Here is a 20,968-nt window from a genome sequence, read left to right on the forward strand (position 1 = left end):
CTTAAAAATGTAAATTTTTGGTCAATTTTGGCCAAATTTGGTGATTTTTTTATCTAAACAGAGAAAAAAAAACTATTTTTGGTCTAAAAACGTGTTTAAATATTCAGAACTTGCAAAAATAATGTCATTTTTGACAAAATTCTGTCATTTATATTAGCTTACTTTTCAAAAAATTTTGCCCAATTTGCTGAATAAACGCTTAAAAATGTATATTTTTGGTCAATTTTGGCCAAATTTGGTGATTTTTTGTTCTAAACAGAGAAAAAAAACTATTTTTGGTCTAAAAACGTGTTTAAATATTCAGAACTTGCAAAAATAATGTCATTTCTGACAAAATTCTGTCATTTATATTGGCTTACTTTTCAAAAAATTTTGCCCAATTTGCTGAATAAACGCTTAAAAATGTATATTTTTAGCCATTTTTGGCCAATTTGGTGCTTTTTTGTTTTAAACAGAGAAAAAAAACCTGTTTTTGGTCTAAAAACGTGTTTAAATATTCAGAACTTGCAAAAATAATGCCATTTCTGACAAAATTCTGTGATTTATATTGGCTTACTTTTCAAAAAATTTTGCCCAATTTGCTGAATAAACGCTTAAAAATGTATATTTTTGGCCATTTTTGGCCAAATTTGGTGATTTTTTGTTCTAAACAGAGAAAAAAAAACTATTTTTGGTCTAAAAACGTGTTTCAATATTCAGAACTTGCAAAAATAATGTCATTTTTGACAAAATTCTGTGATTTATATTGGCTTACTTTTCTAAAAATTTTGCCCAATTTGTAGAATAAACGCTTAAAAAATGTAAATTTTTGGTCATTTTGAACCAAATTTGGTAATTTTTTCGTTCTAGTTTAATAAAAGCTAATAAAAACAAGGTAATGTATTTAAAAAAAATAATTGCGCAATAATCGAGTTTTCGCTGAATTTTCGTTTAGTTATAAAACTGCTAAAACAAATTAAAAAAAATACTAGATTGCTAATTTGAATGCAAAACGCTAGGCTTTATTGACGAAAATTGCATTTAAACGCAAAAAACGGTCAATTTGTTTATGCAAATTATCAGAATATTGACCATTATAATAAATTAATAATTAATTAAATATTGATCCATGGGCTTGCTCGCTAGATGACGCCCCATTATCAATCCCTACTTTACCGACATTATCAATATAACCCCAAAATTTCGGTACATTGTTAATAAAACGATGTCGGTCCCTCGGGCTTTGCCCCAGAGCAAGGAGGCCCTCCTCAAATCGTACCGCACGCGCCTCAAAGACGACGTCAAAAGCATGTTGGAAAACTTCGAAGGTGCGTATCCTAACCTCAAAACCGTCCCTATTTTTTTTCTCCAGAAATCGTTAAATTGGCCAAAGGCGATCACGACACGCAGTTATCTCGCATGACGCAATGCGAGCAAGACACTTTTGAGATGCACGTCCGTGCCGCTAACATAGTCAGGGCCGGGGAATCCCTCATGAAGCTTGTCTCTGACATCAAACAGTATCTGATTTTGAACGATTTCCCGTCCGTTAACGAGGCGATAACGCAAAACTCGAAGCTTTTCAGGTGAGTTTTGCGCAAGGGGGCGCAGTGTTTGAGGCTGTTTTAGGACAAAGCAAGCTGAGTGTGACCAGAAATTGATGTCTTTGAGGGACGATATGGCGGCTGATTTGTACGACTTGGAAGAGGAGTATTACAGTAGTTTGAATAAATAAATGATAAAGCAGCAATTTGTATTTTTTATTCGTTGTTTACGCAATAAAATTATAATTTACAAACTTCCGATGTGTGTTTTAATTTCGTGTGAATGCATAAGGTTTTATCGGTGGGGGGCGGGTGGTTGTGCAAGATGTTTATGCGCATAAGGCGGCCTGTGGGGTCAGTTGAACATCGGGCCTTGCATTTTGTTAGGTAGTAATGGCCACAAACCCAAAATATGCGGGCCCCCATTTTCTGGTTTTTGTAAAAAACGTGCTCTTTGTATAACATGCACAGTTTGCCTCGGCGAGTTTTGGAAAACACGGGCTTGTCTGGAAAAAAACAATATTTAAAGACCAAAGTTTTGTGAAAAAATAATACAAACTTGTTTTTAATAAACTTTATTTACACAAATAAAAGTCTACTGTCCTCTTTTTCTAACACCATAATTATCAAGTGCGTACAAAATTTATCATTTTTTTGCCAAAGTAGGGCCCAAATAAGTCTTAAAACTCTATACAGGGTGTTTCATTTTTACAGTGCAGCCTTTAACATAGTTTTTTGAAATGGCACCTGCTGTATATTTGTACAGGTTTAAATGTGCACTTTTTGGGCTTTATAAATCAGTTTAATTTTTGCAATTTGCTTTAACCATTCAGAAGTTATTTAATTTTTTCTACAATTTTGTGCGTCTGCAGACACTTAATTAAAAAATCGCAGTGTGCTTGGTTTTCAAGATATTGAGTTGGGATTTTGTCTGTGTGTAAACAATTGTCGGGGGTATTTTTCGGCGACAAGACTGTCCATTTACATTGTAGCATTAGCATGTTGTGACACATTCATTTTGGTAAACTTTGAAGGACCATAACTTGATTTTTTCAAATAGCACCCTTTGTATTTTATTACTGAAGATTATTCAGCATCTCATTTTACATTTTTTTCACCTCTTAATTTTTTTTCCAAAAGTTGAGAGTTTCGGAGATAACTCGGTTTTTCTGAAAAATGCACATAAAATTCCTTGGATACCAACGTAGTGTGCCATGTAAAACAATACATTCTGACATAATAACATCAGACTGGCGTTTTTGTACGTGACGTTTTGATTTTGTTGTGAAAATGAATTTTTCATGTAAATTGCATACAAATCTCATCGAGATATAAAGTTTAATTTTGATGAGAAATCATTAAATAAAAATAAAAAAACGACGGCACTAATAAAGAAAATATGCAAGAAATAATTAAAAAAGCTTTTTGTAGAACTGATCATATCATCTTAGAAGCGGTGAATTTTAAAAAAGAATTGACCAATGTATTACTTTATTTTTTTTTATTTCTTCATTTTAAATTTCTATCATTTTTATTTAATCATTTCTTGTCAAAATTTGATTTAAATTTATGCATCTAGATGATGCATTTTACGCGAAAAATTCATTTTCACAATAAAATCAAAACGTGACGTACTATAAATGCCATTTTGACATTAGTATGTCAAAATGTATTGTCTTTCATAGCACGCTGCATTAGTATCCGAGATTTTGTGTGCATTTTTCAGAAAAACCTAATTATCTTCTCAACTATCAACTTGTGAAAAAAACTAAAGAGGTAAAAAAGATGTAAAATGAGACGCTGAATAATAATAAGTAATAAAATACAGAGGGTGCTATTTAAAAAAATCAAGTTATAGTCCTTCAAAATTTACCAAAATGAATGTGTCACAGCAAGGTGATGCTACAATGCAAATGTATGGTCTTGTCACCAAAAGATACCTCAGACATTTGTTTACTTACGGACAAAGTCCCAACTTGATATCCCAAAAACCAAGGCCACTGCGATTTTTTAATAATGTGCCTGCAGACGCACAAAATTATAGAAAAAATTAAATAACTTCTGAACGGTTAAAGTAAATTGCAAAAACTAAACTGATTTATAAAGCCTAAAAAGTGCACATTTAAACATGTACAAATATACAGGGGGTACTATTTAAAAAAACTATGTTAAAAACTGCACTGTAAAAATGAAACACCCTGTATCGGGCAAGGTAAATAAAAACAAAATTTCCTTCTCATTTGAATTAATCAATACCGGTAATGGGAGGAAACGAAACGGAAGCAAAACAAATCTAAAAAACAGGAATCAATCAACTAAGCATCCGTTTATTCACTTTTGGTTATAATTATTTATTACAAAAATTCATCTTGAACATCTTTTCGGCCACCTGTTCTTTCTTCGGGGGGTGATTATGCAGTGTTGTGGTGCACAAAATAGGCCCACCTTTTGAGGTTTTACAGCGACTTTTACATTTGGAATTTTTGTATTCTGAACATTGCCAAAATATAAATCTGCCATAACGTCTATTCACGTAATAAATATTATCGTTGAAAATTAGGACGTTTTGGCCTCGTTCGTTGGCCAAAATCACATAATCTGCAAAAAAATTTTGTTAACGCGTGTGCACATTTTACTAACTTTATAAAAAAAAACACACGACTTATAAAAACATGTATTTTGAATGCAAAATAAAAGAATGTAGTGTCCTTCAGCCCTTCTTTTCCTTAAAACAACCATTTCTTATGTTCTGAAACCGTTAATAAAACGAAGACTATAACGTCTAATAAAAAATACAACAAAAATAACAAATAAAATAATAAATAAACCAAAAACGGAAAAAATAACAGTAAAAATAAAACAAATAAAAAAAACAAGGATCAGTTTGTATAATTTATTAATCTTATTTTCTTTTTGTGTTTTACTACACAAAATATCCCCAACAATTAAGCCTTTTCAGCATCGTTTGTTGGTCGTAAAGCGATCACCTGAAAAAAAAATGTTAAAATAATTCTGTATTTTGTTCTTGTTCCTAAAATAGTCACTAACATTTTATAGGTGAATTAAAAATTTATTAATTGTCCAATATTACACTTTTCTGTTTCCTAAGAAAATATAACTCCTGACTTAAAATATTAATTTTTTCGTTTTCTGTGTTCGGATTACACGAATGTATTCCGCTCATCCGAACAGTTTGGTTAACATCAGTAGAACACCTGGCACTGCACTGTCCCCTGTCGTAGTACATGCACTTCCAGTAGGTGATTGTTTGAGTACTTCTGTGTTTGATATAAATGTAGTCGTTCACTATAAGGCGGGGAAACATGCGAGTGCCTCGACCCGAGCCCTTGGCAAACGTCAGAAGCACTGAAAAAAAATTATTTAATTGAAGTATAACCAAAAACTGACGGACAGTTATGTTATTTGTTCATTTTTCCATATGTAACTTTACCTACACTGGCGCCCCACGTTGGGCGCCAAAAATATAGGTTTTTTTTCTTCTTCTTTTTTCTTTTGATTTTAACTCACACTATACAATAAAATGAAGCAAAAAAAAAACTAAATGGCTAAAATTGCCTAATTCCCGGCAGTTTTTAAAAAAAATATTTTTTTTTTCATTTTATATATTTTTTTGTTTTTGTTGCACAACGATGATCTTTTTTGAAAAAGAATAGATAATTAAAAAGAATCAAATCAAAATTAAATGAAACAAACATTAAAACCCCACGCTTTATTTTTTCTCAATAATAAAAACAGATTGGCCGATCAGTTCGGCGGTGTTGTGATGGGTGCCAATGGGCGAGTGATTGTGGCTGTTAAAAGTTTTCACAATTTTTCCAGTAGTGCACAACGCCGACCGACATTTTGTTTTGTGGTAGGCGCGGCACCGCCATCTTGTCGAGTTGGCCCGCTTCTGGTGCAGGAAAAACTCGTTCCCGTTTAGTAAAATGAGCGGATGTTTGTAACTGCGGCCTTGAAGGAAATGAATAAACCCTGGAAAACACAACACACAACATTAACAACGTGTTTGGACGCCAAGTGTTAAAAATAAAAAACAAAGCTAACTGAAGTTGGTTATATTATTCTCTGATAAGTCTTACAAACTGTGGTATAAATTCATCGAATGAATCGTTTTTTAGTACAGGAGAGTGATTATGTTCCCGATTTATTTTGACAACGTTGCCACAGGTCGACAGCGTCGCCCGACATTTGCATTTGAAGTATGAGGTGCACCGCCATCTTGTCGATTCGGCCGTTTTCGTACACACAGTAAAAAAATTACTGTCGACTATTAATCTGGGATTTTTTTTACCAGGCGCAACATAGATCAGATCTGAAAATGCAAAAAACGATTTAATAACTACGCAAATCGCGCGATTTTTGTCAAACATGGCGCCAAAAAACAACAACCAAACAGTTCTACTGTTTATTTAAACAATACATAGACAATTACAAGAAAATTTGGCAACAAAGTTAAGTATTGCACGATCACGTCTTCTAGGAAGCATATATATTACAATGAACTATCAATTCTAAACACTTAATCACTTCTTAAAATGTAGACTTTCTGGCGCATGGCATTCTCGATAAAATCGTTGCTTCGCACAGTAGGCGGATGATTGTGCTTGAACTTAGCGTTCACATATTTGCCATAAGTCAAAAGACTGGCCCGACATTTACTCTTAAAGTAGGCCGTGCAGCGCCATCTTGTCTTATCCAGCGACTTGATGCAAATGGTGAACATGTTCTTGTCGAAAATTATTTTGGGATTTTTAGTAGCCGCCACAACGTAAATCGAACCTAAAACATAAAAAATTAGAAAAAAAACTAAACTACACATAAAAATCTCAGCACAAATGATTATTAAAATTATTTATTCAGTAAAACAAATTTATTTTCTCTTTAAAATAACATTGTGTGTAGGTAAAGAGGAACAATCAATTGTTTCAGTGGTTGGTTGATGGTTGTGTTCATTATGAACCTCGACGACTTTTCCATATGTGAAAAGTGCAGCCTTACAACGGGTTCTAAAATACGAACTACAGCGCCATCTTGTTTTATTTTCATTCTGGTGCTGGAAAAAATAGTCGAATTTGTCCAAGACTAGCTTCGGGTGCTTGGATCCGGAGATAAAGTATACAACGCCACCTACAAAATTTTGAGTAAGAATTAAGCAAAAAAAATATACTTTTTGGAAAAAAAGTGTAAATGCGGATTCGATATGTCAAATATTTATCCAAGCATAAAAAACTGTCTGTTAATGTGTTTCGGGTTTAAACTACTTCATTCAATGTCCTATATTTGAAATGGGAGCAACGCCCCACGTTGGGCGCCAAAATTATGTGCGGTTTTTTCCACTCGTCGCGCCTTTATTTATTGATTTACGTTAGCAGTTTACACATTTATTGTTAAAAAACAAGGAAATGATATAACATTCACTTCTTGTCGCGTCTGTACATCTTCCGGAAGGTCATTTTTTGGGCTATAATTTCGTAATGTCGTTCCATGTGTCTCTTAGGTTCGTGATTATGACTATTGATAATCTCCATAACTCTGCCATAAGTCACCACTTTAGCCCTGCACAGAGTTCTACGACGAGAACAACACCACCACAAAGTTCTCCTCATGGTTTGATACTTGCAGTGAAAATCGTGCCCATCGACCAGAATTTTCGGGTTTTTGGGGCCCGGTAAAACAAAAATTTCACCTAAAAAGAGAAAAAGGGTCATTTCGTGATTGGTCCGCACTGCAAACTAAATAAAACACTGCATCCAACAATTAGAAAACTTTATTTTGTCTTCAAAGTTACTTGGTATAAAATTTTTTCCGCCTAACTAAAACCCTCTCACTGCAAACATCACTGTATTGACCGTCTTCGACGGTCGGGGCGTGATTATGCACCTTGACAACGGTCACTTCTCCAGGCTGGGTTATTAGATAGCACATACACCTCGTCTTGTAGTACGAAGTGCACCTCCATCGTGTCTTTATAGCACCTTTGTTGTTGACCTCAAACTCGTTCCGGTCAAAAACCAGCTTGGAGTTCTTGTAACGACCACGAATCATGTACACCACACCTAAAAACAACACTGTGAGCAATTTTTTTTGATTGGGTTACATTTTAAAAAAGGCCCCACGTTGGGCGCCAAAAATATGGCACTTCCCCTCCCGCTTTGAGACAAAAGAATCGCTCGGCACTATTATTTTTTAGAAGAAAATGTATTATTTTTCATTAAATGTTTATTGTGTAACGATATTTGTTTATTTTCTTCGAATTAGTGTTACAGGAACTTCGCTAAATTTCATAACAATTATAAAAATATATCGACACGCAACATTGCTTTTATCCCTACCAATAACTGTTGATTTTTTAGATGTAGTTTATTCGCGCCCCACGTTGGGCGCCAAAAATATATAACTGATATTTCGCCAAAAATAAAACACTAGCCAATAAAGAGGAAAACTTTATTATCTCCCATCGAGTTACTACTTAATACAAAATTATCTCCGCCTAATTAGGACCCTCTGGGTGCAAGCATCGCTATATTGCGATACCTCGACAGTGGGGGCGTGATTATGCAATTTAATAACGGTGACTTTTCCAGCTTGGGTTACTAGATAGCACCCACATTTCGTCTTGTAGTACGAAGTGCACCTCCATCGTGTCTTATTAGCCCCCTTGTGATTAATCACAAACTCGTTCCGGTCTAAAACCAGTTTGGGGTTCTTGTGACCACGCATCACATACACCACACCTAAAACAACACAATGAGCAACACCTTCTTCCGCAAAAAAATATTTGTGTTCAATGAAATATTTCAAAAAAAACATTAAAGTAAGCGCCCCACGCCAATATATATGAAACTTTTCTCTTGGCTTTGACCTAAAGGGATAGTTGTTTATGCACGACCTCGTTCAGTATCACTTTACACTAAAAATTTTATTCTTCCTCACTGAAAAAATGTCATAAAAACAACCGCCCCACGTTGTGCGCCAAAAATAAATCACACTTTTCCTTTCTAATTGACCTGAAAAAGGTCGTTCTGCCGCATGATCTCGCTTGATAACACTTTTTATTAAAAGACTTATTAAACATTTTGAGAACACAGTTATATTTAGTCACATTTTTCGAATTAGTGTTCAAAACATATCGCTTTGTCTTTTAAGCAATTGTGAAAATATTTCAAGAATGTCATAACAAAACTTCCACATCTAACTCTATTCCCGTTTTCGAAAAAGCAACCGCCCCACGTTGGGCGCCAAAAACTTTCGGCACCGTCTTCCTTTTACGTGGCTAATTAAATTGATAAAGTCTTTAATGGTTGTTGGGTATTGTTTTCTATCACCTTTTCAAATGAAAGCAGCCTTTGTAGCTACTTCAGTTGTTCAAAAATCATCGCCATACACTCAAATTTCGTGATATTTTTTCCAAAAAACTTCCAAAAACCATGCTACTGCCTACTGCAAAAAATGTTAACAATGTTTTGGTACATAATACTTTATTCAGAAGCATGGCCCCACGTTGGGCGCCAAATTTTTTTTTATTGCGGTTTACAGTTTTCGAATCAGTGTAACAGTGTGGCTGGCTAAGTTGATAAAGTCCTTCTCTTGCAACATTCCTGAGTGGGTATGAACACCAATGCACTCTATAGTCTTCCCATAGGAAACCAGCCGGACTTTGCACCTCTTCCTGGTACTCCAGGAGCACCGCCATTTGGTCTTATCGTCAAGTTTCGACGCAATCACGAAAACATTTCGATACAAAATCAACTTCGGATATTTTTTCCCAGAAGTGAAGTAAACCAAACCTACAATGACCAAACTTTAGTCCCCACTTACCCGAGTTGTGTGTCAGGTCATTAATAAAAAAAAATAGTTTCAAAAGAATTTATTTTAATTTCCTTACAACCGTAAACGCATGACTAGTAACATTAAAAACATTGGTGGTTTCGTCAGTCGGTGCGTGATTATGTCGCCCGATAACTTCAAGTGTTTCCCCGAAAATGAACACTCGTGCCGTACACTTGTGCCTTTTGGTGTGCGAACAGCGCCATCTCGTTTTACCATTTTTCCTCGAATGTATCGTAAAGCCATTCCCGTCCACAATCAGTTTCGGGTACTTCAAGCCACGCACAAAATGAGCGGTCCCTAAAACAGCGCTAGGTTAGACAGGGCGACGAGGCGAAGCCGAGTGTTTCAAAAAATCAAACAAATATATCTTTTGTAAAAATTTATTTTCGTGTTATTGTAACGAACACGAATCATATACACTACACCTAAAAACAACACTGTGGTTACATTTAAAAAAAGGCCCCACGTTGGGCGCCAAAAATATGCCACTTCCCCTCCCTCTTGGAGACGAAAGGATCGCCCGGTATTATTATTTTTTAGAAGAAAATTTATTATTTTTCATTTAATGTTTATTGAGTAACAATATTTGATTATTTTTTTCGAATTAGTGTTACAGGAACTTCGCTAAATTTCATAACAATTATAAAAAAATATCAACAATCAACAATGCTTTTATCCCTACTAATAACTTGTTTTTTTAGATGTAGCTTATTCGCGCCCCACGTTGGGCGCCAAAAAATATATATCTTTTCCTGCTTTTCAAGCCACGGACAAAATGAGCAGTCCCTAAAACAGCGCTAGTTTAGACAAGGCGACGAGGCGAAGCCGAGTGTTTCAAAAAATCTAACAAATATATCTTGTGTAAAAATTTATTTTCGTGTTATTGTGGAAAAACCAACTGGAATTCTTGTAACGAACACGAATCATATACACTACACCTAAAAACAACACTGTGGTTACATTTAAAAAAAAGGCCCCACGTTGGGCGCCAAAAATATGCCACTTCCCCTCCCTCTTGGAGACGAAAGGATCGCCCGGAATTATTATTTTTTAGAAGAAAATTTATTATTTTTCATTTAATGTTTATTGAGTAACGATATTTGATTATTTTTTTCGAATTAGTGTTACAGGAACTTGGCTAAATTTCATAACAATTATAAAAATATATCAACAAGCAACAATGCTTCTATCCCTACTAATAACTGTTTTTTTAGATGTAGCTTATTCGCGCCCCACGTTGGGCGCCAAAAAAATATATCTTTTCCTGCTTTTCAAGCCACGGACAAAATGAGCAGTCCCTAAAACAGCGCTAGTTTAGACAAGGCGACGAGGCGAAGCCGAGTGTTTCAAAAAATCGAACAAATATATCTTGTGTAAAAATTTATTTTCGTGTTATTGTGGGAAAACCAGCTGGAGTTCTTGTAACGAACACGAATCATATACACCACACCTAAAAACAACACTGTGGTTACATTTAACAAAAAAGCCCCACGTTGGGCGCCAAAAATATGCCACTTCCCCTCCCTCTTGGAGACGAAAGGATCGCCCGGTATTATTATTTTTTAGAAGAAAATTTATCATTTCTCATTTAATGTTTATTGAGTAACGATATTTGATTATTTTTTTCGAATTAGTGTTACAGGAACTTCGCTAAATTTCATAACAATTATAAAAATATATCAACAAGCAACAATGCTTTTATCCCTACTAATAACTGTTTTTTTAGATGTAGCTTATTCGCGCCCCACGTTGGGCGCCAAAAAAATATATCAAGCCACGGACAAAATAAGCAGTCCCTAAAACAGCGCTAGGTTAGACAGGGCGACGAGGCGAAGCCGAGTGTTTCAAAAAATCAAACAAATATATCTTGTGTAAAAATTTATTTTCGTGTTATTGTAACACACTGCGGGTAGGCATTATCAAGTGGGAAGTGTTCCATGATTGGTTCGTGGTTATGGTTACAATCTCCAAGGCAAACCGTTCCTCTGCTCGTCCACAGCACGGCCTTGCACCCGGACTTGAACAGCGCGCAGCGCCATCTAGTCTTGGTTTTGCGCTTGTGGTGGACAATGTACTTGTTGTTGTCGAAAATAATTTCCGGGTTTTTGATCCCTTTTATAAAGTGAATGGTTGCTGAAAAAACAAATAATTCGCTTATAGTTTATTTGTCGCAACTGTTACAGCAAATTAATATCTCTAATAATGGTAACATTTTGCCTAACTAAATGGTCATTGTTGCGCTTTTTAATCGGCGGCCGATGATTGTGGTTTTCCGAGAGCAAGCCGACGATTTTTCCAGACGTAAAAAGCGCCGCTTTACACTTAGTTCGCACAAACATCCCACAGCGCCACCTGGTGCCCATTTGCTTTTTAATGTGGACCCAAAATTCGTGGTTGTTTAAAATAAGAATGGGGTTTTTGAGGCCCTTACTGAAGTAAACAACGTCTGAAAGTAAGACATTTTATCAGAAATGAGCCAGAGATTTGAATTGGTGTTAAAAGGATGTGAAAATGAAACAAACTCGTTGATAAAAAAAATTTATAAAGTGGTGCTACCATTTTCTGACAAGGATTGTAACAGTTTGGCTAAATAAACTTTCAAAGGGTTTGTTTTCCATCGTTGGGGGGTGGTTATGTGCGTCGACAACACGCACGATTTTGCCTTGGGTGAATAGAGATGCTCGGCATTTGGTTTTGTTGCATTGGGAGCAGCGCCATCTCGTGCGAGATGAGCCTTTTTGGTGCACGACGAATTCGTTGTTTTGCAGGATGAGTTTTGGGTGTTTCAGACCTTTAATGAAATGAATAATACCTAAAAAGAGCCAAAATTAGACAAAAAGACCAAAAATAACAAAGGAAAAAAATTAAATGCATGGTAGACAAATGAGTTAGGAAAAATATACTTGTGACTCACAAAAAACTCTTTCAAGTTTTGTAATTTCTTGTCATATTTTTTTAGATAATAAATAAAAATTGCTTCTTCTAACCCGGTGGATAAGTAGAAAAAAAGATGTGTTTTTATTTTAAAAATCCAGATACCTATGACAATATTAAAACACCTAACTTTTTTCAAGCAGTATATTATCAAATGTGAGTAGTAAATAATTTTATTTCTTGGTGATATGTACCTACTTTTATTTTTATTATTTATTTATTTTTTTGACAATACTAAAACACCAATACACCTAACTTTTTTCAAGCAGTATATATCATCAAATGTGAAAGAAAAATAAATAACTTTATTTCTTGTTTTGGTGATATGTGAATGGTTTATTCTTGTTTAAGTGTTTTTATTAAACATCCAGTATTAAAAAATGATAATTTTGTCAAAACCTGGCTAAAATCGTCAAATCCAAATATTGGTTTGACGAAAATTCTGATAACAAATTAACACTGAAGAACATATGCTGCCAACTAGTGAAATTATGCTCAACTTATTCCAATCCTGGTTATTACAATTTTATTTTTAACAGAGCACAGCTTGCTTAAAAAAGTGAATACTGTTTTCACCTATTAAATTACAATAGAACCTCCTTTAACCGAACTTAGTATTTTATCAACATTTTAAATAAAAACAAATAATAAAACAATAAAGTTGTTAAATTCAAAAATACGGTTAAAGGAGACTATATTTATAAAAGTCTATTTTTTTATTAAGATTTTAAATAAATAAATGCAGTAGGTACTTACCACATCGGTCTTTGCTAACGTTTTTTTTTCCAAGTTTTTTAATTTTATTGAAATAAAATTTTGTTATTGCAAAAACTTTCTTTTATACTTTTAGTAAAGCAGTATTAGTTTTTATAATAAATCGCCATTTTGTGTTCAGAGCATTTGTAGCTGATGATGACAATTCAATTTATGTCGAAACGTCCTAACTATAATTTCTTTGTAAAAAACGTTTTGTTAACAAATACAAAGGTCTGAGTAATTTTTTCTTGTTTCTCATTTAGTTTTTTAATTTCAAGCAATGCAATCTCCAAAAAAAAGTTTACGAGAATTTTTTCTTATTTCCTTAAAAATTAATAAACCCGAAGATTATCTAAATAATGAATTTAAACTATTAAAAATTGTTTCTTATCTACGGCCACTAGTTTTTAAGACATCAAAGTCTAAGACATTGGAAAATTTATTCAAAATTCAAACATTTGTATTTTTTTTTTTTTTTGAAAAGGAAGAAGTCTAAACAACTTAATTTTCAACTTTTCTTACGCAAAATTATCCGTGAATTCTAAATCTGACCTTGTTTCTCATCTACGACCAGTAGTTTTTGAGATATCAGAGTCTAAGACATTGGAAAATTTATTCAAAATTCAAACAATTGTATTTTTTTTTTTTTTGAAAAGGAAGAAGTCTAAACACCTTAATTTTTAACTTTCCTTATGCAAAATTATCCGAGAATTCTATATCTGACCTTGTTTCTTATCTACGGCCACTAGTTTTTGAGATATCAAAATCTAAGGCGTTGGAAAACTAAGTTCCTCAAAATCCAAATAGTTGTATTTTATTTATTTTTTTTGAAAGGAAGAAGTCTAAACAACTTAATTTTTACCTTTTGTTACGTAAAATTATCCGTGAATTCTAAATCTGACCTTGTTTCTCATCTACGGCCACTAGTTTTTGAGATATCAAGTCTAAGATATTGGAAAATTAAGTTCGTCAAAATTCAAACATTTGTATTTATAATTTTTTTTTTTTTTTTTGAAAAGGAAGAAGTCTAAACAACTTAATTTTCAACTTTTCCTTATGCAACATTATCCGAAAATTCTAAATCTGACCTTGTTTCTTACCTACGGCCAATAGTTTTTAAGATATCAAAGTCTAAGACATTGGAAAATTAAGTTCGTCAAAATCCAAACATTTGTATTTTTATTTTTTTTGAAAAGGAAGAAATCTAAACAACTTAATTTTTAACTTTTCTTATGCAAAATTGTCCGAAAACCCTAAATCTGACCGTGTTTCCAATCTACGGCCACTAGTTTTTGAGATATCAAGTCTAAGATATTGGAAAATTAAGTTCGTCAAAATCCAAACATTTGTATTTTTATTTTTTTTTTAAAGGAAGAAATCTAAACAACTTAATTTTTAACTTTTCTTATGCAAAATTGTCCGAAAACCCTAAATCTGACCGTGTTTCCAATCTACGGCCACTAGTTTTTTAGATATCAAGTCTAAGATATTGGAAAATTAAATTCGTCAAAATCCAAACATTTGTATTTATAATTTTTTTTTTGAAAAGGAAGAAGTTTAAACAACTTAATTTTTAACTTTTCTTATGCAAAATTATCCGAGGATTCTAAATCTGACCTTGTTTCTTATCTATGGCTAATAGTTTTTAAGATATCAAGGTCTAAAACATTGGAAAGTTAGGTTCGTCAAAATTTAAACATTTGTATTTTTTTTTTTTTTTTTGAAAAGAAACAAGTGTAAACAACTTAAATTTTTTTCTTTTCTTATGCAAAATTGGCCGAGAATTCTAAATCTGACCTTGTTTCTCATCTACGGCCACTAGTTTTTGAGATATCAAGTCTAAGATATTGGAAAATTAAGTTCGTCAAAATTCAAACATTTGTATTTATAATTTTTTTTTTTTTTTTTGAAAAGGAAGAAGTCTAAACAACTTAATTTTCAACTTTTCCTTATGCAACATTATCCGAAAATTCTAAATCTGACCTTGTTTCTTACCTACGGCCAATAGTTTTTAAGATATCAAAGTCTAAGACATTGGAAAATTAAGTTCGTCAAAATCCAAACATTTGTATTTTTATTTTTTTTGAAAAGGAAGAAATCTAAACAACTTAATTTTTAACTTTTCTTATGCAAAATTGTCCGAAAACCCTAAATCTGACCGTGTTTCCAATCTACGGCCACTAGTTTTTTAGATATCAAGTCTAAGATATTGGAAAATTAAATTCGTCAAAATCCAAACATTTGTATTTATAATTTTTTTTTTGAAAAGGAAGAAGTTTAAACAACTTAATTTTTAACTTTTCTTATGCAAAATTATCCGAGGATTCTAAATCTGACCTTGTTTCTTATCTATGGCTAATAGTTTTTAAGATATCAAGGTCTAAAACATTGGAAAGTTAGGTTCGTCAAAATTTAAACATTTGAATTTTTTTTAAAGGACGAAGTCTAAACAACTTAATTTTCAACTTTTCTTATGCAAGATTATCCGAGAATTCTAAATCTGACCTTGTTTCTTACCTACGACCAATAGTTTTTAAGATATCAAGGTCTAAAACATTGGAAAATTAAGTTGGTCAAAATCCAAACATTTGTAATTTTTTTTCAAACGGAAGAAGTCAAAACAACTCAATTTTCAACTTTTCTTATGCAAAATTGTTCGAGGATTCGAAATCTAGTCTAGTTTTTTTACCTACAACCAATAGTTTCAGAGGTATCAGTCAAAGTTTGAGACCTTGTTTAAAATTGATTTGTCAAAAAATTTTTAATTAGAAGTCTAAACCACTCAATTTTTGTCTTTCACGATCGCTAGTTTCCGAGATATTAAACTTTAAAACACCGAACTCAACATTTTATTGCAAAAAAAAACAATCCCACATTCTCGTGTAAAATAATACAAAGCAACAATTTATTTCAGTATCTTCTTAACAGTGACCACTTGTGAGGTCATCCCACCATATTTAAACAATTTCGGATAGTGATTATGCCTCCCTTCGACCAAAGCCTGCCTTCCAATTGTCGTAACTTTAGTCTTACACCGATTGTGCTTGAGCGCAGTGTAATATTGTGAACACGCCCAGACTGTCTTATGGGGCAGTTTTCGGTAAATAAGATAGTCGTATCCGTCCAAAATGATCTTTGGATTTTTCACAGCCACGTCGAAATAAATCGTACCTAAAAAAAAACACTATTAATACAAAAAAAAAACAAAAAAAAATTAGTATTAAAAATTTTTGGGGCAAACAAAACGTACCTTTTTGTTGTCTTGTTGCAAAAAAAGCAAAAAAAAATAAAAAAAGTCAAATTTGTTCAGTTTTTATTTTATAATAAATTAGTACAGTCGTGGGTTATTGCCTAACTATTGTAACAACATCAGACAGCATATTCCTGTACCTATTTCTACAGTTAAGTCTAGGTTGGTGATTATGGACACCGCTAACGTAAGCTACCCTTCCCCTAGTCACAATTCTGCCTCTACACCTCTGTTTCTCCCTAAGCCGTCCCCAGTAGGCGGAGCACAGCCACGTGGTCCTATCTGGGTACTTCTTCAGTAACAGATAGTCATAATCGTCTAAGAAAATTTTCGGATTCTTATCGCCCACACCGAAATAAATGACACCTAAAAGACGCATCTCACGAATAAGTCATTCCGAGACAGTGGCACACAAACAACAACGAAACAAATGAGAGAAAAACACCACGCAACAATGCAGCACACTTTTATTACGGATCACGCAAAATTGTAACAAACTGGGACAACAAGTTGCGAAATTTTCGGTCTTTTCGGGGCTTGGCGTCGTGGTTGTGTTGGTGGTTGTTGATGCGGACGATTCGACCGCTTGTGACGATTGTCGATTTGCAGCGATTCTCTCGCGAATTGAAATAGTGATTGCATTTCCAAATTGTACGGTTTGTTTCCTTACGGTAGACGAGATAGTCGTGGTCGTCTATCACTATCTTCGGGTTTTTCGTTGCAACGTCAAAATATATCACATCTGAAATGAGGACGAATTAAAAAGTGTTGGGCGAGAAATTGTTAAAGGAACACTGGGTTTATTAAAAGTTAAACAAGGTTGGTATTGTAGATAATGTCCATTCTTCTTGCATACAATTATTTTTAGCACTGTTTTTTCTAGTTATTATTGATTTAAAAAAGATGTTATCTACTGTGTGAATGAAAGAAAAAAAAACTTATTTTCTGTACTTAAATTATACTGGTAACTAAAATTTTTACGTCAAACTTAAAAAAAAAACTAAAAATTCAAAACTTGTGCCTTAATTTTGGCCTTAAACCATATTTGCAGAGTTTCAAAAGAAACAATGTCTCCAAAATTCTTCGATTCTCTTAATATCTTCAAAAAAAATTAAGTTTTTGTGGAAATTTTACTTTTAATTTTTTGACCTTGCGTTTGAAACGTTAGTTACCTATTTTTTTTTCTTTGGCAACTAAAAATTTTAAACTTGTGCCTTAAACCATATTTGCAGCGTTTTAAAATAAACAAATATCTCCAAAATTCTTGGACCCTTTTAAAATCTTCAAAAAAAAAATTCAAGTTTTTGTGGAAATATTACTTTTAATTTTTTTTTACCTTGCATTTGAAACGTTAGTTAAATTGGCAACGAAAAATTTTAAACTTGTGCCTTAAACCATATTTGCAGCGTTTTAAAATTAAAAAGGAATTCCAAAATTCTTGGACCCTTTTAAAATCTTCAAAAAAAAATTCAAGTTTTTGTGGAAATATTACTTTAAATTTTTTTTTACCTTGCATTTGAAACGTTAGTTACTTTTTTTTTTTTTGGCAACTAAAAATTTTAAACTTGTGCCTTAAACCATATTTGCAGCGTTTTAAAATAAACAAGTATCTCCAAAATTCTTGGACCCTTTTAAAATCTTCAAAAAAAATTCAAGTTTTTGTAGAAATTTTATTTTTATTTTTTTTACCTTGCATTTGAAACGTTAGTAAACTATTTTTTTTCTTTGGCAACTAAAAATTTTAAACTTGTGCCTTAAACCATATTTGCAGCGTTTCAAAATATATATATATATATATATATATATATATATATATATCTCCAAAATTCTTAGACCTTCTTCAATTCCTCAAAAAAAAATTCAAGTTCTTGTGGAAATTTTACTTTTAATTTTTTTTACTTTGCATTTAAAAAGTTAGTTACCAATTTTTTTTTTTTTTTGGCAACAAAAAATTTTAAATTGTGCCTTAAACCATATTTGCAGCGTTTTAAAATAAACAGGTATCTCCAAAACTCTTGGAACCTCTTAGAATCTTCAAAAAAAATTCAAGTTTTTGTGGAAATTTTACTTTTAATTTTTTTTTACCTTGCATTTGAAACGTTAGTTAAATTGGCAACGAAAAATTTTAAACTTGTGCCTTAAACCATATTTGCAGCGTTTTAAAATTAAAAAGGATTTCAAAAATTCTTGGACCCTTTTAAAATCTTCAAAAAAAAAATTCAAGTTTTTGTGGAAATATTACTTTAAATTTTTTTTACCTTGCATTTGAAACGTTAGTTACCAATTTTTTTTTCTTTGGCAACTAAAAATTTTAAACTTGTGCCTTAAACCATATTTGCAGCGTTTTAAAATAAACAAGTATCTCCAAAATTCTTGGACCCTTTTAAAATCTTCAAAAAAAAATTCAAGTTTTTGTAGAAATTTTATTTTTACTTTTTTACCTTGCATTTGAAACGTTAGTAAACTATTTTTTTTCTTTGGCAACTAAAAATTTTAAATTTGTGCCTTAAGCCATATTTGCAGCGTTTTAAAATAAATGGATATCTCCAAAACTCTTGAAACCTCTTAGAATCCTCAAAAAAAAATCAAGTTTTTGTGGAAATTTTACTTTTAATTTTTTTTTACCCTTGCATTTGAAACGTTAGTTACCTATTTGTTTTTTCTTTAGCAACAAAAAATTTTAAACTTGTGCCTTAAACCATATTTGCAGCGTTTTAAAATAAACAAGTATCTCCAAAATTCTTGGACCCTTTTAAAATCTTCAAAAAAAAATTCAAGTTTTTGTAGAAATTTTACTTTTATTTTTTTTACCTTGCATTTGAAACGTTAGTTACCTATTTTTTTTCTTTGGCAACTAAAAATTTTAAACTTGTGCCTTAAACCATATTTGCAGCGTTTTAAAATAAACAAATATTTCCAAAATTTTTGGACCCTCTTAAAATCTTTAAAAAAAATTCAAGTTTTTGTGGAAATTTTACTTTAAATTTTTTTATCTTGCATTTGAAACGTTAGTTACCTAACTTTTTTTCTTTGGCAACGAAAAATTTTAAATTTGTACCTTAAGCCATATTTGCAGCGTTTTAAAATAAATGGATATCTCCAAAACTCTTGAAACCTCTTAGAATCCTCAAAAAAAAATCAAGTTTTTGTGGAAATTTTACTTTTAATTTTTTTTTACCTTGCATTTGAAACGTTAGTTACCTATTTGTTTTTTCTTTGGCAACTAAAAATTTTAAACTTGTGCCTTAAACCATATTTGCAGCGTTTTAAAATAAACAAATATCTCCAAAACTCTTGGAACCTCTTAGAATCCTCAAATAAAATTCAAGTTTTTGGGGAAATTTTACTTTTAATTTTTTTACCTTGCATTTGCAACGTTAGTTACCTATTTTTTTTTCTTTGGCAACTAAAAATTTTAAACTTGTGCCTTAAACCATATTTGCAGCGTTTTAAAATAAACAAATATCTCCAAAATTCTTGGACCCTTTTAAAATCTTCAAAAAAATTGAAGTTTTTGTGGAAATTTTACTTTTAATTTTTTTTACCTTGCATTTGAAACGTTAGTTACCATTTTTTTTTTTTTGATTAGACACAGGATCCAAGAATTTTGATGATGGGTGTAGTTTTCAATAATCTTTAAAAATTTCTGAAAATTTTTGAGAATGCTGTTTGTTTAATTTTTGGTAAATAGCTAAATTTTGAAGTATATATTTTCAATAAATCAGTTAAGTCAAAAATATAAGTCCTTTTCTCTCAAATTTTATTCACAAGCTACATGTTTCGGACACTAATTGCTCACCTTCAGGGTTAAGTTACAAGTAAACCTCGTTTTGCAAAAAAAAAACGTAAATTATGCTAAAAGTAGCTATTTCACAAATACATTTGAATATTTTCAGGATTTTTCTACTTTATGATGTTATTAAATATTTAATTAATTAAATATAATATTCAGTCGATTTACAAAAAACCAAAACTATTATTTCTAATGTCGTTCTAAAGCAAACGAAGCTTAGATTTTTTACGTATTGTTTTCCACACAACATCATCATTTGTTTTAAAATGACACTAGAAATAATAAAATTTCCTATATTTTTTTAATTTAATATTTTTAATTAATTAATATTTACTATAATAAATATAAAAAAAATTAAGAAAAAATTAAAATGTACTTATGGACAAAAATATAAAGTATTTAATGGCAAACACTGATCTTTGTGTGATTAGTTTTTGAAATATAGGAAAAAATACTTTTAGCAGACTCACCTTGTCTTATACAGAATGAGTCTATTAAAAGTATCTTTTACTATATATCTCAAAAACTAACAACCTCACTAAATTCAGCTTTTGTAATTTTTTTCAGAAGTTTTTGTCTCTTCTTTCTTATTGAAATAAATTAATTAAAAATATCAATAAAATTGAAAATATAAAAATCTAATTTAATCGAAAATTTATTATTTCTAGTCTCTTAAATGATGCTTAAGATCAAAAAATTCTTATAATTTTTTTCTAACATTTGAATTTTATCGATATACTATTATTAATATTGTAAATATAATTTATAAATTATAAAGATTTGTGGAGAAATTCTGAAAAAATCACAGACACAGGAAAAAATACAAAGTATTTAATAACAAACGCTAAATTCTGTGCGATT

General features: G+C 31.8%; 2 protein-coding genes across 19 annotated transcripts in view; one reads left to right on the top strand and one right to left on the bottom strand.

Moving 5' to 3' along the window:
- The first annotated feature begins 1,134 nt into the window (after nucleotides 1–1,134).
- On the top strand, nucleotides 1,135–1,781 carry MED22 (Mediator complex subunit 22). The gene is made up of 3 exons (XM_966229.4): nucleotides 1,135–1,307; nucleotides 1,352–1,565; nucleotides 1,609–1,781. Exons 1-3 carry the CDS (start codon nucleotides 1,205–1,207, stop codon nucleotides 1,712–1,714), a joined length of 423 nt encoding a protein of 140 aa, XP_971322.1. The 5' UTR covers nucleotides 1,135–1,204; the 3' UTR covers nucleotides 1,715–1,781.
- The window catches only part of LOC659440 (protein tramtrack, beta isoform), a 40,099-nt gene continuing 20,849 nt past the window's right edge, over nucleotides 1,719–20,968 (bottom strand). The window contains exons 4-5 of one of the 18 annotated variants that reach the window (XM_015984074.2): nucleotides 5,624–5,856; nucleotides 5,239–5,516 (exon numbers count right to left, since the gene is read on the bottom strand). In XM_015984074.2, coding sequence (XP_015839560.1) covers nucleotides 5,463–5,516; nucleotides 5,624–5,856 — 287 coding nt within the window. In that variant the 3' untranslated portion in view covers nucleotides 5,239–5,462. The other 17 variants (XM_008200638.3, XM_064358086.1, XM_008200627.3 and 14 more) reach the window with 17 other exon arrangements.

Source organism: Tribolium castaneum, chromosome 7 (assembly GCF_031307605.1).
Source record: "Tribolium castaneum strain GA2 chromosome 7, icTriCast1.1, whole genome shotgun sequence".
Classification (NCBI taxonomy): domain Eukaryota; kingdom Metazoa; phylum Arthropoda; class Insecta; order Coleoptera; family Tenebrionidae; genus Tribolium; species Tribolium castaneum.

What these genes read in the sequence shown, in the direction of transcription:
- MED22 (XM_966229.4), top strand. Translation starts at nt 1,205, where the DNA reads ATGTCGGTCCCTCGGGCTTTGCCCCAGAGCAAGGAGGCCCTCCTCAAA. An exon ending in CATGTTGGAAAACTTCGAAG is followed by an intron (nt 1,308 to 1,351) that starts GTGCGTATCCTA and finishes TTTTTTCTCCAG; the next exon opens with AAATCGTTAAATTGGCCAAA. An exon ending in CAAAACTCGAAGCTTTTCAG is followed by an intron (nt 1,566 to 1,608) that starts GTGAGTTTTGCG and finishes AGGCTGTTTTAG; the next exon opens with GACAAAGCAAGCTGAGTGTG.